Source organism: Etheostoma cragini, chromosome 23 (assembly GCF_013103735.1).
Source record: "Etheostoma cragini isolate CJK2018 chromosome 23, CSU_Ecrag_1.0, whole genome shotgun sequence".
NCBI lineage: Eukaryota > Metazoa > Chordata > Actinopteri > Perciformes > Percidae > Etheostoma > Etheostoma cragini.
This window is the reverse complement of record NC_048429.1, coordinates 5,980,566-5,998,954: the sequence shown is the minus strand read 5'-3', so window position 1 is coordinate 5,998,954 and position 18,389 is coordinate 5,980,566. Positions and strand designations below refer to the sequence as shown.

The 18,389-nt window shown below is 38.6% G+C and overlaps 1 protein-coding gene across 6 annotated transcripts in view; it reads right to left on the bottom strand.

Annotated features, from left to right (window-relative positions):
- anks1b (ankyrin repeat and sterile alpha motif domain containing 1B) overlaps positions 1-18,389 on the bottom strand; it is a 194,339-nt gene that overhangs the window by 73,878 nt on the left and 102,072 nt on the right. For all 6 annotated transcript variants that reach the window (XM_034863033.1, XM_034863032.1, XM_034863034.1 and 3 more), the window contains 2 exons: positions 12,898-13,034; positions 267-453 (listed from right to left, as the gene is read on the bottom strand). In XM_034863033.1, coding sequence (XP_034718924.1) covers positions 267-453; positions 12,898-13,034 — 324 coding nt within the window. The remainder of the gene's footprint in view (positions 1-266; positions 454-12,897; positions 13,035-18,389) is intronic.

Sequence of the window (18,389 nt, the reverse complement as noted above, 5' to 3'; positions counted from 1 at the left end):
GTGAAAGCACCAATAGTCATCCTGCAATATGGTTGCGGTATTGATGTTGAGGTATTTGGTCAAAAATATCGTGATATTTGATTTTCTCCGTATGGACCCCAGGCCTACTTGAGGGGATATTTGTGTTTCTGCTGATCCTCCTCCCCATTAAGATGAGAGGTCAGGGAGAAGTGTATTTCAGGAGACGCTCACTCTCCCTTCTGGCTGACAGACAGCCTTTGACATTAATCGCTCTACCATTCTTCAGACCGTTTCATGAGTCTTACCTGTGAGCTGACAGTCGTCGTTGGAGCCTGGAGAGTCTTCCTGGTTAGGGCTGAGTGGGGGGCTGGCAGGGGGGCTGGTGCTGAAGCTGGCGTAGCCCAGGGATGAGCTCACCTCGCTGGGCTCACAGCTAATGTTGACCGGCCTCTGGACGTCCAGGGACGAAGACAGAGAGGTGCGCTGCTTTGGCTGGATACAAGACAGGAGGAAGAGCAGGACAAAAGTTAGAAAGATTGAAACCTTTATACTGGTTTTGAAGTGCAAAACTACTATATTCTGTCCTATGCATATGGCCATATTTTGGGTTTATCCATTTTTGTTCTTTGCTTTTCCAGTGATTAACTTTATTTTACACATCAACAGTCATTGCTTTAGCTGATTTATAAGTGTTTTATTCCAATCTGAAATACACAAAATAAACAGTAACCTGCCAATTAAACACTTCCTGTCTACATGTTTGGCGCCATTTAAATTTGATAATGCTTTTATTCTATTATGATAAATTCTCATTAATCCTATTTAATATTTTGTTATTCTTGTTTTAATAAAGACTGAATCATTTGTTTTATAGATCCATTTTTTTTTGTAATAGACTTGAAAACCAGAACATGTGTGTGATTCTATATATAGAGTTCAAAAGTGTACAGTATATAATGTAAAATCAAAATGCAATCAAAATGCAAGTATTAAAAAACGATAAAGGGACAGAGGAAATAGAGAAAGAGAAAGTCGTAATGATTGCTTTGCTTACAGCAAGTGAAATAGTGTGAGAGAAAGCAAGGCAAAGGGACTACTGAAACTGTAGACTGGCATCTGTAAACACATCTAGACTTACATAATGAGGCATTTGCAACTCTAAACCACCTGCAGTCAAAACCTGCGTGTGTGTGTGTGTGTGTTAACAAGTCAGAGGATGTACGCAAAGTGAATCAATAAAGTCAGACAGACACATGTCAGGACAACCTTCATGAGACCTTCACTGTCTTGTACGTCCCTCGAGGCAAAAAAAGTGAAGCTTAAGGGAGAAAGGGATGGGGTAGAGGTTATGAAAAGGAAAGGAAATGAAAGTAGGAGGAGAAGAGAACACTCATTGCCATGCACCGTTCACTCACACTGCGCTTTGAAGAGTATTCAGATCGACTGAACTAAAGTGAGATGTAAAATAAAAGCAAAACAAGAGCAAGGAAATAGGTTGAACAAGGGAAGGGCTTGAATATTAAAAGAGAATTGTACAGGGAGAAAGAAAACAGTGGGTGGAAAGGTGGAAAGACAAAAATGAAAATGGAAGCACTGATGAAAGAAAAGGGAAGTGACAAGGAACAGAAGAAAGAAATGATGGTGGGGTCAATGTGTTATGTTGAAAGAAATTGTGTCACTTGACTTCTACCTTGTTGCTCTTATCAGACTAGCGCTATCTAGTTAGCTGGGTTAGCAAAGTGCAACTGAATGTTGAACACTACAGTTTTAGACCAAAATGTTACAATTCCTTTTGATAAAAAGGTAAAACACACTGGCCCTCATTTATCAACCTAACGTAGAAACCAGTGCAGATATGAGCGCAGAAATCATTTTACAACAGGCTTCACATGGGAGTCATGAAGCGTTTGTATCACACCTATCAGAGCGTAAGAATGGTCGTACATTGATAAATGCAGCGGCTGGAAAAGATCGTAATTTAAATATCATCCCCCAATATATTCTCGTTTTTAAGATCTCGCCCCTGCAGTTTACGAGATGGTCAGATGTAATCTGGCTTAAAGCGGCACTTTTCAGAGGTGGATATTGAAAACCTGATATCTCAGTTAACTTTCCAGTAACGTGTGTACTATGCTTGTAGCATTCTCCAGAACCATTTTACTTACAGAAGGACCTCAAAGCACTTAATATGCAACTCCACAGTAAACTACTGACTTAATGTGTACGTCTACTTTGACATTGTAGTACTACATTTACCTGTGAGAGAAATGTTACTGGTTTTAATGCACATTCAGATTTTACTACAAAATATCAAAATTTGATGTATTATTATCCATTAAACTATCCAGCATTAGAGTTGAAAGCTCTAAAGTAAATTTAAATAAATTGTGCTGATAATGCCTATCTTCACTTGAAGTAAACATTTGAATGCAGGACTTATATCTGTATACAACCTTGCATAAAATGAAACGTGAAAACAAAATGCTGTGAAAGTAACTTTCATTATTAAAAAAGGTAAGTATTAGAGAATTAGTCCAACATTTTGGATACCATGAAGATAAGCTTTACATATATGTGTGTATGCCAATAAATATGAAGCTACTGACTATAAGCTAAGCACAAAGACTGGAAAAAGGTGGAAACAGCAAACCTGGCACGGTCACATGCTTCTGGTCAAGAATAGTGAGCTTCAGAGGTGGTAGTAGTTGCATTTTATTCAAAGCTAAGCTAACCGGGTGCTAGCCATAGCTTCATATTTAACATACATTACGATCTTCTCAAAACTCTTGGCAACCGTTTAGGGCATTTCTTCAACATGTTCCATCAAAGCAAAAATCTGACCAAATTGCTAACACTATACCTACTGTACATTAATTTCAAGGTCAATACAAGACACTTTCACACATATCAGTATATCAAAGAGAATGTTTTTGCAATCACCATTTTTAATTGCCATACATGAAGTGTTGTGAAGATAATATGTGGATACTCAGTCTAGATGCTAGTTTTTGGTTTACTAGGTTCACTCAGGTGTGTCGGCGAGAACACCCCTTAAGGCTAAATATTCCAGAGTATGAAATGAAGAGCTAAGAGATGGTCCGTATTAAGTTTTTCTTCCTTTTTGTTTTTGTTTGTGTGGTTTTCTACATGGAGAAATCCAGTATATACCAGGCAAAGAGACCCAAGTCTAAAACTAAGCAGCTTCAACAGACCAGAATGCAGCACTGTGGAGAGTTCATCCGCCTGGAACAACCACAGCCGCAGCATTCCGCAGAGACCAGGGATGTTTAAAGGACCAATGCATCAAACAAACAAGATCACAGCGCAGACAGGCAACCAGGAATAGGATGATGATGTATGAGCCCAACAGGGAGTCACCCTCACCGGCCAGGGAACATTAAACAAGCTTGCTGTCAGAAAAGGGTATTTTTTTGTTATCATTTTTGTGTTTTGTTGGATGTCATGGTGCAAAAGAAATACAAATAAAACAAAATCCTTGTATGACCTCTTTGTAATCAAAACCAATGATGGCCTATGGTGAAGAAACAAAGTCAAACATACTGATATTAAACTACATAAATCAAACAAGCCCGCTTCGCATGGAAAGAGAACCAAAATGAATTAGATGAAACAATCATCCCAGAATGATGGAAATGCTGTAATATGAATCTGTATATTTCAAAGTGGGAGGTTGAGGCTGTGCTTGTATATTGTGTGTGTGTGTGTGTCTTCTTTTGCGAGATATCTAATGTTTAATGAGTTTAATGACAACTTCTTCTTCTATTCATCCTTTAAGCATCTCTTTATTCCAGCACTTATCTCAGTGTACTGTATCTGGCTTCTTTCTAACAACTAAAGGCATCTTCTCTCTGAACTCATTCTTATTAAGAGCTTGCACATGCATATTAACAAACACACTGGCATATGCAACAATACACACACACACACACACACACACACACACACACACACACACACACACACACACACACACACACACACACACACACACACACACACACACACACACACACACACACACACACACACACACACACAGCAGTTCTGGTTAAGTCTTAGCGTTAACAATGCAAACGGGCAGCAGGCTAATGAACATGTCATGGCTGATTTGAAGGGGATTAATGAGCACAGACACAATCACACACACACACACACACACACACACACACACATACACACACACACGAAATGTCCTCCATGCCTGACTAAACTATACAGCACAAGACATTTTCCCTGCCGTAACAGCATCCCTGGGGGAAAACATGCCGTTTAACACCTCACTAATGTGTGTCTGTGTTTGTGCTAGGGCGCTAATAAATGACACACCAATTAACTAAAAAGTGTAATTCCTCACCTAAGACAGTGAGGTGTACTTTGCCGTCTAAGTTGACATTAATTTAAAAAGGCTCATTTCGGGAACTGAGGAACTGTGTGCTAAATTGTGAATAATAGCATATGAAATTCAAATAAAATGATCATGATTAAAAGATCATATGCTGTAGAATTTGGTATTGGCGGTGGTCTTTATTGATAAATTAAACTTCAAAGGAAGCTGAATTTACTGTGCAAACTTTAGGAAAATGCTAAAAAACAATGTATGTTGATTGTAGCAAAGAGTCAGGGTTATTTATTCCAAAATGTTTTCATTTAGTAAATTAACATGAGCAGCAGACTAAAAGGTGATTTTCATAATGGTTTGAATTGATATTTTCAGTTGTTTAAGCAAACTTCTCTTCTGTTAGCAGTAGCCATATTTTAATGATGCTGTATATGGAGCTATTCACATTTTTTGTAGCCAGTGTTCTTTTACATTCTCCTTTTTTTCTGTTCTTTTCAGTGGCTTCATAAATTCAGAAAAAGAACACTGAAGAAAAAAAAAAGAAGAGCAGATGACACATTAATAGCAGAGCAAAAAGAGAATAGAAAATAAAAAGTTGTAAACATCCAAACCCCCTCCTCTCAAAAAACTAACTTTTATCTGCAACTTTAAAACATACTCTACTATTCAGCTCTTGATTCTGCAATCCATCTTTCTTCTGATACATTTTGGCATTTCTTTCGCTGATCAAGCTAACCTTATTTTATTTTTCTCGTCAAGAAACTTTTTTTTTTTTACGTTTCACTCAGGTGAGCCTTTCAAGTACTGACACACTTTTGAGAAGATTTCAGTGACAATATGTCACTGTTGTTGTTATTCTTGTGTCATGTTACTGTGGCTTGCTTGCTATCTATCTATCTATCTATCTATCTATCTATCTGTCAAGTCAAGTAGATTTTTAAATCAAAAACACTTTTCTTAACCTAACCATCAACTCATGATTGGCCGTTTCCTTTCATATTGTTTAATTTATAGTAAATCATCATCAGTTTAGGAGTTTTCAGACACAAGGTAAGTCTGGCTTCTGCGTGCTACAATCAAATCAATAGCATTGGAGGTTTTACAGACCTCCTTAGAGCAAGCACTTTGTTTTTAGCTATTTTTTCCCCACACACAAAACAAATCTTTCTAATACCGTAATTGTCTTCCCTCCTATTATCTGCTATCATTCCACTTAGGGTTTATTTACTCCTTTGTCCATCTAAAATTGTGAGAAAACTCAGTAAGCCTTCATGTAGCTTAATTTCAACAAGAAGTAATTCACTCTTTATCCGTTAAACAATAAAAGCACTTTTCCCACCAAATCTATAACGGCACAGAGTTTAAAATGCAGTGCAGAGGGCAGTAAAAGCTAGCACACTTCATGGCTGACAACTAATGAGGTGAATGAACTGCACAAAGTATTGAACTCATCAAAATGCTACATGCAAATCCTTTTAATGCAGGTGCAAAATAACAGGAAATAGCTCAGATGTGAAACTCCCACTGGAGAGCTTTTAGCATTACCTTTAGTCAGTTCAATTAGCTGTGTTTGACCCATGTCTCTCTCTCTCTGGGGCCACAGGCATTGTGCTGGCTGGGAAATCAATCACTACCACACACTGTAACAGACTGTATAAAGGTCTCCTAGTTGTCCCAGCAACTTTCAGGTGGAGTGCTGTGAGCCTGCAGCTATGACGAGGAATGAGCTGACCAAGGTATGTAAAAGGCAAATCTTTTGTTTCCTTGACCTTCTGGTCCTCTCTCTTTTATCACTCTTTTTGTTTCCTGATACCCTCTTTTCTTGCCATCCCTCTTTAAATAGCTCACATGATTACTCCAACTGTTTATTGAGCATGTGTGTATTTGCACATGTATGGTTTTGCAAAAACTCCAATATGGGCTCAATAAATAGCTGGCACAAATGGAGTCATAGTTATAGATCTGTACAGTGTAGACATGGACTGTTATTATGCACATACCCGGAAAAATTTGCTGGAAGATTAACTGACTGGAGCAACTTTGTCAGAGAGGGATCATGAAGTGTATTCAGCACAAACATAGCCTCAACAGTTAAATGATTGATGAGTGTGAACAGATTAATAAGCTCTAACTGCCAAAGTGATTAGTGAGCTGACTGCGTACATGTGTTTGTGTGTGTGTGTGTGTGTGTGTGTGTGTGTGTGTGTGTGTGTATTATAGTAAAGAATCATGCGATTTTCTGTCAGGAAAGCTATATATAAATAAATATAAGTTCCTCAAATAGAAACATAGAAATGCTGACGAAATAGTGGTTATCTAACAGCAACACAGCTTTATTGCTCATTTCATTGAGTGTGGTCATACAAGCAGCACAAAACTTTGCTATATCCACCTTGTTACTGAAGAGATCTCCAGGACTTACAAACTGACAGCATGTCTGAGATTTACTGTGGAACCAGACCAGCAAGTTCTTTGTAAACGAAAACTAGGACTTTGAATTACATTTTGAAAACAACAGGTAACCAATAAAGGTAATCTTTTTGTACTGGATAGAGTTCTGAAAAAGTTGTAATCTATGGAATGTTTTGTTTAGAAAGCCCATAAAAAGAGAACTGGATGCCCAGTATCTCACTTGGTAGAGCGCGCGCTCATATGTAGAGGTTTACTCCTCCATGCAACGGCCGCAGGTTCGACTCCAACCAGCGCCACTTTGCTGCATGTCATTATCCCTCTTTCTCCCTTTCAGGTCTATCTGTCCTATAGAAATAAAGGCCTTCATTGCCCAAAAAGAATATTTAAAAAGAAAAGAAAAATCTGTATGATCTCATTGTAGATGTTTACAGTTGTTCTCATTTGCATTTAGCTAATTGTGCAGTCTGTTGTCAAAACCTTAAACCCTTTCACTTGGTAAAACACAATTTGCAGATCTTACTTAGACTTTTCAGCAAAACTCTACACAAATTGTCATTCTCAAACCAAATTCTACACGTCATCCATACTAGTAAACACAAGTGGAAAAAGTCAAATACATATAGAGAACACACACCACGCAAAATTGATTTCACCTGTTTCAAATTATGTTACACAACCAAAATGAGCCGCCACTTCAGAGAGCAAACAGGTTGTTGAAGGTGGGAAGGAGAAAGTCGGAGAATGGATAGAAGAAACAATGTGAGAGGACAGTAGGGAGCACTCAGTAGATTTTGACTGGTTGCAGGTTCATATCAACATAAACAAAAATTACAGTATCCTAGAGACAAAGGTCAAGTTTTTGAGATGCAGGGTACACTACTGTAAAAAAATCGGGGTACAAAGAGGAGGGAAAAGAAGAAAAAAATGCAATGAGCAAAGCACAGGAGGGATTTCTGATCAATTTCGAGCTACTATGATAGGACATTTGTTCATCAAAAGACTGAAAAATATGAAATTTGTTTTTGAGATTAAAAATGTATTTCACTACTGTATATGTTTCAAACCGTGTGTTTTCTATTTTTGGGTGTGTTGTTTACCGATTGCTTGATACTTTTATCATTTTGATCATTTTGTTTATGATTTGAGAGAAGTGTTTAATCTTGAACCCAGGTAAAACGGTTTTGAGGCGAAAGTTTCATTTTGTCAGTCAGAGGTCTTGTAAATATTGCCTGAAACCAGAATCCAGCTGCCAGTTTGAGCTACCAGGTAGCCGACAATTAGCCTGCGTGAGCTTGCGAGTTGCAGAACTGTGGGATTAGTACAACTAGCAATTATATTACTTTTGTCTTACATTTGTCATTTGATTTAAGGGCAATATCAACAATATAATTTCATTGGGCTTTAAAATTAGGTTTTCCATAATCTCACATGTTTACATTTGAACTGAGAACAGCAAGCTTTTACTATTTTGAACCTTTCACAGATTTCCAATGGGGTCTGGCCCAGCAGGGCAATTTAAAAAGTATATCTTTGAGCTGCTAGAGCCTGGCAGCTTTTTTGTTATTGTCTTGTTTGTTCACTATAATTATGCTGTCATCTCAAAATTACTCAACACAAAAGTAAAAATTACACGTATTACCTTTTAGTTTACAAGATCTGTGGTGGTCAAAACAAACCAAGTGGAAAAGGCAGGCTATTATTAGACACCCCCTATGTAGGGTATATGTTACCATCAGGCTGAAGGTATAGGGTGCCATTTCTTTGATCCAAACAGGCTCGCAGATTACTTGTGCCTACCAGTATTGCACTGCTGGACAAGCTGAAACAAACTAAAATCCTCTGTGTGTGAGGATGCTCCACCTTATGATATTTGGTGAATATAGTTCTATAATAATGTTGAGGTGTGATCAGTCGTTGATGTTTGTTTATGTCATTGTCGATGTTATGATAGATGTCTGTATACATCTGTCAATTGTTGTACGGCACATACATCAATCTATCCATCCATCCATCTATCCACCTAACTATCTATCCATCCATCCATCCATCCATCCATCTAGTTATGCAGTTTAATCAGGAAGATCCTCCTGGGGGGGATTTTAAACAAACTGCTTGCTAGCCTGCTTCGTAAAGCTTTCCTATGTAACAGCTGTGTTCCATTCTGTACATTTACCATCAAGTGCTTGTTGTGTGTGTGTCTGCATCCTCTCAGCCTATGTACGGGAGAATATCCTTCATAAAGCATCAGAAACCAGCTAGCCTACCTTAACTGCACTCCACTTTGAGTATGTCGGAGTGTGTACATGTGGTGAGGAAAGCCACATTGTCACCGTCTACATTCCCGTATGTGTTCACACATATGTAACAGTGTGTGCATGTGTGATAGTAGATATAAATGTGTGCAAAGGATTTTATAGATCTACAAGCTGTTTTCTATTAGTGGATTTCACACACACACACACACACACACACACACCCCTTTGTGTGCGTGTCAATGCAATGTCATTGTGACCATGGGATTTTTTGAGATACCAGCTTCAATATCAATGTCAAATTTATTTAAATAGCAAACTGTCATGTAATATACATGTTTACAAATAACTTGAAACAACAACACATTAAAAGACATTTGACACCCAGACTCAGCAAGGACCAGAGGCCAGAGTAAAAAGGTGTGTCTTTTGCAGGGACATAAAAGTATATATATAGAATGTTTCTTGAATATATTCATTGGAAAGCTATTCCAGAGGATGGGAGCAGCCACCCCAAAAGCTTGATCCCTTCAAATTTTTAGCACAGCGTTTGGTACATCCAAAAGCAAGTGGTTGGTTGACCTCACTGTTCTGACTGGTTAATAGTGATTTAGAAGTTCAGCCAGATACAAAGGTGACAAACCATTTAAAGCCTTCAGCTTCTGTAGATGCAAACCCGAGGTTATATCATGTGTGGATCGTCACTAGGAATAAATCTTGTTGGCACAAAATGGTTATAATAGTTTACTGTTAACACACTCACACACACACACACACACACACACACACAAAAGATGCAAAGTAGGACACGGAGCCAGTGGGTATGAAACCATGAGACCATGATGTAGTATGCATCTCGGTCCTTCTTACTTTCACTCTTTCGGCTTCTTTTCAGTTTGAGTATTCTCACATTCTTTGTGTTTCACATCCCATCTGCTCATGAGTGTGAGCAAAAACTTGTGGAGACTAATATGTCCAGCTGACAGTTTGGACAAGAAGCAAGCAATTCATAAATAAAATAAAAAAAGACCCAAGCAATAAGCCCATGGATTTCAGTCAGCTGATCTCTTTACGCTTTTACCAAGAGATCACATGTTGTTGCTTTGTTTTATCAGTAACTAGCTCGTGGGGAGTTTCCTTTAAACCCCGGAGTTAAAGACCAAAATTACTCAGAACACATTTTTAATTACAGCAACAGCCTTGGGGGGCCTTGTCAGAGCGGGGAGGTACCAAGTCCCTGTGTCTCACAGCAGTCTTTCAATATTTTTTCATAGAGAAATTTATGTCATACAGGCATATACAACAAATTGTTTCAAGTTTAGTTTTATTGGGTAATGAATTTAAGAAAATTCTTAAATTGCAATATGATAACTGCCTGTAACGGTTGAAACAGAGACCTTTGGAAACAATGACGCAGACGCCCATGTTCAAAAGAAAGATGTGACAAATTTAGATAGAAATTAAAGGAATGTTTAACATTTTTGTTGCCAAGAGTTTAATGAGAAACGTATGTTAAATATGAGGCTGCAGTCAGAATGTGGTTGAGTAAAAAAATGAGTTCAGCACAAACTAGAGGCACTGAGATGAGAGCTAGATTATTTTTAAATCTATTATTTATTCTATTCTTCTTATTATTCACTGTTAACTCCGGATATGTGTATTAGTAGAGGTAAGGGAATAATACTGAATAGTTTTAATACAAATGGCATTATAAAATAGAGTCATTAAATAGCAATTTCAATGTACATATTTCCCTAGTTCTTGGAAATATACCAAGATCCCTAAAGGGATCCCATCAGATGTATTATTCAGTTTTGTTCAAAGCAACCTACATATAATTTTAAATAGTTATATAGAGTTATATTACTGTTTCTAGGATGGCAGTAAACCATCTGATCAAATCATCTTTACAGCCTTACTGAATACCCGTGTTTGCAAACGACAGTGAAATGTAATCAATCCTTTGCTCAAGTCCCTTCTGGAAACCAAAGCCCATATTAAGATTCTAATCCTGAAAACAGGAGGGACTATATCACTACACCAGACTCTTCTATACGGCAACAGTCACGTGCATGTTAGCCTGAGCGTTTGGCATACAGTGTCTACTGATGAAATAGCTAGCGGAAGCACTAGAATGAAATGAAATAAATTCTAGAAAATTAATTAAGCGCTATAAAATTAAACTCTGGTGCTCCTTAATGAAGTGCGCTTCAAGCTGAGCAGACACCCTCTATGCTCCGCATGTGATCCCTCTACACGCATTAGTTAACATTCCAAAGGCAGATCTTATGAGGAGAGGTAAGGATAAAAGGATGGAATTATTGCTTATTATTCAGTAAGATTCATCACGAGATTAAACAAGCAGTTCAGAAAGATATTTTTTTTCAGCGTTACTGTATGTCAAGCATCATCGGCAGACTGAGAAAACAACTGACTCTAATTATCAAGGTGCAAAACGTTCATGCTGAGCTTGTGTGCTGATACTATCTTCCCAGTGACAAGGTGAGAGGACTAAATTAATCTCAAGTCACTAAGGTGGTTGATTGCTGTTGATTTTGAATTGCTGAATGTTGATGTGAAGTTATTCATGCGCCCCATTATTACATCTATTCTGTTGTATAAGTCTGTTGCCAAAGTAACAGACTGAAGTTTTCAGACCACTATAACCGGCTTTAGAATAAAGCCAGTTTTACCTACATCTGATAAAATGTTGCTGTAGCATGTTGATTGCAGATTTCTCTAAAACTAAACTGGTTGTCCAGGAGATCCCTCCCCTGACCTTATCCTGATGCAGCTTTTTATTAGATTCCACACAAATATGCATTAGAAATTTCTGTATTATTATTTCAGCAGTAGATGATGGGCCCACCTTACCTTCAGGCTGCCTTAACAATGAATTTTAACAGTCTGCTGGATTTGGCTTCTGAATTTGGATCACTCATTATAGTTATCAAGGTCAGACCTTAACTTTAATGATTAAACGACCAATTAAACGGTTTAGATGATGACAAACTACTATGTCACTTAAGTTAAAAATGCAGCTGTTCAGATGGAGGTTGGGAACAAAAAGATCATTCATGTACAAAAGATTTTTAGCTTCCATGTTTCTGACACAAAATAGTAAATTCAATTCTTGTTCGCTAATAACAGTACAGTTTCTCCTAAACATGATACACCACACTCTTACTGCAGTTTTTACATGCTTTTCATCAACTGCCATGCATAACACAACTGGCAACTAAAAGTCTTTAAAACTGGACTAATATATTGACAGAAAAGCAGTTTTTTATTTTTGAAAAAGTTAAAGTAACTGCAACCATTAGCCTGCATGTAATTACTGTAAAAAATACTCATGCTCTCTCCCTTTCAAGAGTTGTAATTGCTGTAAGACACCTTGGGGGGGACAAGCGAGAACACAGGCAAAAGTAATCAAAAGCGGGAAAATCTGCACATTCAGTCTCTTTGTCTGAACTTTCATAATGGCTGCATGTCACCTTGGCACAGTGTTGTTTTCTATGACACTCTTTCCTCATTTTTGGGCAACAATAAAAAAGTCCAACAACCCAATTCTTTATAGGCGCCCAGCTGCAGACCACATTGCTTCAATGCCACGATTATAGAGGTCTGTGTGTGCAGTTGATGGAGAATTGTGTACCATGCAGCCTTAGACAGTGATCAGGAAGTCTGTGTGTACAGCCACAGTAATACAGTTTATTGTACAGTAAACACAAGCACAGACCCTCTCTTTTGTGTGTGTGTTTGTTTGTATGTGTGTGTGTGTGTGTGTGTTTGCAGGTAATTTAAGCTGTTTGTACTGTGTACAAATACTGTGATGTTAAACAATGCGTCAGTTGCCTTTGCAACAAATTTGTGTGTGCGTGTATGTGTGTGTGTGTGTGTGTGTGTACTCACCTGTGGGCGGATGACTCTCTCAATGTTCTTCAGGGCTGTGTCGGGGGAGGGGGGGGAGCAGTCTGGAGTGGGGCCTGTTGAGCAGTTGCCATGGTTACCGTGCTCACCCTCACTTGCCGTTACTCGGGACAAGTGACCTTGGAGGGAGGGAGAGAGAGAGAGAGAGAGAGAGAGAGAGAGAGAGAGAGAGAGAGAAAAAGAGAGAGAGAGAGAGAGAGAGAGAGAGAGAGAGAGAGAGAGAGAGAGAGAGAGAGAGAGAGCAAGAGTGTGTGTGTGAACAATTTGCTTTGCTCATTACAGTATTGTGTTTTATGTTGCAATCACTGTTATTGTACACTAGACCAGAGAGAATGCATGCCAGGATCAGAAGGCAGGCCACTTGTTTCTTTCAGGATGGTCACTACGTCCTATGGGGATCATAGTCCTGTAATGACTTGGCAGACAGACATGCCAGAGCAGACATTAAACCACAACAAGCTTCATGTCAGGCATCTCAAAACAAAATAACAGCTAAAGTGCCTGGGGAAAAAAGGCACAAATTGAGCTTGTGCAGCATAACTTCAGTTCTAAAGCTAGTGTGCTTTGCACTCCATCCTAATTATCTTTTTGAAACTTTCCCTATCACTTCAGTTATGAAGAGGTAGGATTAAGGGTTACTGTAGAGCTGCACCAGCCAACTAACTTTAATGTTATACTGGAAAACGACTCCTTAGTGCAATTTTGGGTAAAGTGAGAAATGAAAATCTGGGTTTAGCTACAATGTGTCGCCCACCTAATGTACAATCACAGAGCTGAGTTAGCAAGAGAGAGAGGAGAGGAGCATGTATTTTCCAAATTGACAAGTGTCGGCAGCAACCAGGAAAATATGATGGCCGCCCAGTGCAGTTTGATGTCTGTCTTAGTTCTTCACACGCAGAGACGCATAGGAGTGTGTGCAGTTGAGTGCAGAACCGAGTGTCAGAACTAATTTCCCCAGAGTATGGTCATTTAACAGAGGGTAGGGGGAAAAAAAATCAAGAAGAAGAGATGAAGTATAGAAAGGAGAGGGAAGTGCTGAAGTAGCCAAATTAAATTTCAGAGGGGGAAAGCATTTGTCTTCATCAAGAAGGATACAAAACACAGACCCAAACACCTTTCCTAAAATAGTGTTAGAGAGTTGCTGGCATACACACACAGACACACACACACCTGTGCCACCTGCCAACATGGACCGTATGATACCGCAGAATATCATCCAATTATGGTGACACTTAGCCAGAACCTTTAACACACACACACACACACACACACACACAAAGAATCAGTAACAGTAGACTTATACTGTATATTTGCCGTTGCTTAAAGATAAAGTTATTACATTTTAAACCAAAACTGGGAATAAAAACAACATTTCTTATTTTTTACTATGTTCTAATGTAGCTGAAGGTGTGATTTTTTACAACTCCCTCTCATCTTTCTCACCTTTAAAAAAAAAAAAGCAGCATAGAAAATAAAATGTGGTGCTGGTGATGATGTTTAGTGTAATGACACTAAGAGCTCTGCAAATTAGTCAGAGCCCAACGGGCCCCAACCTATTTCCGCCCCTGCTACTGGGTTTGATGGCATTTTTTTTTACATGTGAGCTGGTTACCGGGCCTGTATTAGTCTTCTCCTTTTTATGTTTCAGACATCCAATAAATTATGGGTTGTAACTATTGAGATAAGCTGTGTTTGGGGAAAACAACTCAAGACCGCGACTGTCAAGACTGCCTCGCAGTGATACTGTGTTTTGTGTCCCCGCCGGCCCTAACAGTTGCAGTAGCAGCAGCGTGTATGCCATGTACCGAAGCTCAGTCTTTACCGCAGCGGCCAAGGGTTCGATTCCAACCTGCGGCCCTTTTATTGTATGTCTAACCCCTCTCTTTCCGGTCTACAGCTGTACTATCAATCAAAAGCCAAAATGCACCAAAAACATTTTTTACAAAATTTAACTAAAGTATAAGCATTTTGGCATTATAAAAAAACAATTACTATTAAAACTATTTTAATGGAGCCTGCAATAGTAGCCTATATGCTGTGTTATGGGAAGAAAAGAAAAAAGAAAAAAGAAATAGCTCCAGTTGGGCTCGAGCTAAGGATTCTGATAAGCTGTCGGACGTGGGCCTAGATTTTAAGCCTGTGCAGGTCTCTAATGACACTAATAGTGATACGGCTTCCTGTAATTTAATTAGATGGGAGCACCTTAACATTTCATTTGCCAGGATTTTTAGGGTACTGAGGAACATTTCTTGTGTATGCTTAGGTGGAGCCTATTAGTGATTTAAATCAAGTGAATTTTAATCATAATGTATTCATCTTCATTAAACAACAAAATAAGTGACAAAGACGCTAAAGACCAGGCTCTCTGAAGACAGGCCCTATTCTGTCCACGTCTTCTAGTATTAGATGAAACTGGACATAATCACTTTGTAATGTTATTTGTTTTAGATTCCTAACTATACAGTAGCATCATTACACTCAGTGAGGATATGAACATGGACAAAAAGTCTGGCATGTTCTCACTTTTAAAAAACACCTTAAGAAAAACAGGATAGTAGTGGCGTTATAGTCAGAGTTTTAGAAGCAGAAATGCTTAAGTCCTGATGAAATATTGAATGCTTGTGAAAACAAATACTGGTTATAAAAATACCGGAATTAGTGTAAAATGTAAACTCACACCAGGTTACTTAAATCTCTTAATTTCCAGAAAAATGTATCAAAGGACCCCTCTCCACTCCAGTTGTGCTTGGTTGACCCGACGCTGTTCCCAAATCTTTTAATGACAACTTTTGATTATCTGCTCTTTTTTTGTTGCTGGATCATTACGTCTGAATTACTAAAGACATGATTGGAAAATTAAAGAACTGCTACTTTGTTTCCAATCCAACTTTCATTTGAGTCACTGACTTCAAAGCCTTGTCTCTTTCCAAGAAACCCTGATTTAAATGGCTCTGCTCTCTGGTCAGCAGCATTTGGACACCTGGCTTTGAAGTATCTAGTCAATGTTAGGTTTGAGCTTAGGTGTTGTCTCGTTACATTTCAGTAATTAGTTTTAGTTTGTGGTTTGTTTGTAACTTTAGACTTTGAATAGGGTTTTTGAAGCACATGAATATCTTAAAGCTGCAAAATTTAACTCCAGTTCATTTTAAGACATTTTCTCTGACATTTGTGAGACTGACTGCAAGGACATTGGGAGATATGCTTATGAAAAAAGATTGTATCCTCCAAACTTCTTCAGTAAAGTCCTTCAGGGAAAAGTGACACAGCTTCCCACCATGCTCTCACATCTGGAGTATCAACGCATGTGTTTTCATTTGTGCATGCGTGTGCAAACACAGACACATGTACTTACTAGATTTAACTTGAGTTGTTGAACACACAGAAGTAGACACAAATACACAAACACACACACACAATTAGACACGCACCATTTAGAGCTGCCTGGGGCTGAATCAGTGATTGAATGTGGGCGTAAATAGATAAAACTAAAACAGTGAAAATGAGAGAAAAAGAAAGAAAGGATGCACCAAAGGGAAGAGAGAGAGAGAGAGAAAGAGAGAGAGATAGATGTCTTGTCCTATTGAGTAAATAAGCCTGTCAACACTAAGGCTTTGATGTTGTGTGTGTGTGTGTGTGTGTGTGTGTGTGTGTGTGTGTGTGTGTGTGTGTGTGTGTGTGTGTGTGTGTGCTTCTTTCAGATCTGCCTTGAGCTCACTCCTGAGAAACAATCTCAGCATGATATGCATTTGTGTATGAGTATGCATGTGATGGTGCATACAGTATACATAACGCATGCATGTGTGTACAGTAGATGTAAACTGTAGGGTATTAAACCTACATCCGTATGTTTAGGTTCATGTGTGTGTGTGTATGAAGAGAGAGATGCACCGTCTCTGGCAAAATATGAAACTTTGAAATGCATTAATAGCTTTCACATGATTCAGATATTGCATGGCAAGCACACATAGCACAGTATGTCTGGTACAAGGTCTGATACAAAGATTTAGACAAAACGTGTCCTTGTGTATAAAAAGGCCAGCTGCACATCTTCTTAATGCAGGCATGTGTACAGGAGGATTGTGTCTAAGTGGACACTTTAGTGGGAGCGAGAGTTAAAATCGACTGTCCTCTTCCCGCCCGCCTAACAAGACAAAAACTGTCAATTTTATATTATTCAGGCTGTCAGTTCTGCCTCTATGCCACTCTGACAAGTAGGATTTCGTATGCAGTGCTCTGTGTGTTTGTGTGTGTGTGCGTGTGTCAGAGACACAGAAGTTTTTTATTTTTTTTCTTCAAACAAACTAAACTTAAGTAGAAATCTAAGACCCACCAACATTATAAAACTGTTAGCATGTGCAAACCATTTCCAAGAATTGATTCATCCGGGCTGTCTTACTGCATTACTGGTGCCCCTTTCTCACCTGCAGGTTCATCCTCATTACTCTATTGTCTGTCTTCCTATCTGAAGGATCACATTTTACCTTCAATGCTTTTGTGTTGCTGCAATCTAGCTGTCAGCAAGGCAATCCTGTGGTGCAAAGCTAGTGTGGGAGATTGGAGTATAACAGCTAATCTACTGTTTTCCAGCACACAATTCAGAATCACAGAGTTAGAGAGTTATTTGTAAGGAGGACTTCTGCTTCCAATAAAAAAAACTAGAATCCTTGTAAATTATGGAGTGTTGTCTAGACCTACTCTATCTGTAAAGTGTCTCAAGATAACTCTTGTTATGAATTGATGCCATAAATAAAATTGAATTGAATTGAATAGAATGTCCAGGTTAAAGCTGCAATCTCCAAATATTAAGCAATGGAGAGAAAAGGCTGTCATTGAGAAGATCCCTGCAAAGCTTCTTTCGAAAACTGAGAAATATTCATCGGGCGACATTGAGATACTTGCACAGGCTTTGCCAGTACTACAGGTATGTATCTAAAATCAAAGGCGCCTCTATATTTTTTTTTAACACATTTGGTTTTCAATTTCTTCTCATGTCAAGATCATATTGTCTGTTTGTTGTTTTTGTGTTGAACAGACTTTGTCTGGACACATATATGAATAAATGAAATGTATCTGACACACACACAGAATGTGCTGCCAAGTGCTGCAGCAGAAATGGAATCCATCAGTTGTAACAAATGAAATTTAAATCAGAAAGAAATCCATCCAATAAAGCAAATATAATCCTGAGTTAATGTACAAAATTACTGATTTAGGACTCATTGAGTAGTAGTAGTAGAAGTAGAATTACACTCCCCCCTTCGCATTTAGCGAAAAAAAGAGTGAGTGTCCTGCGGCGACAAAGTTTATGCACCAAGAGTTGTTTTTTTTAAAGTGAAAGGGGAGAGAATTCCGCGCAGCTGGGACATCTTTGTCATAACACGTCTCCTACAGCCAGCCACCCCCACCAGCAAAGTAAGAGAAAGAGAGAGAGAGAGAGAGAGAGAGAGAGAGAGAGACAGAGAGACAGAGAGAGA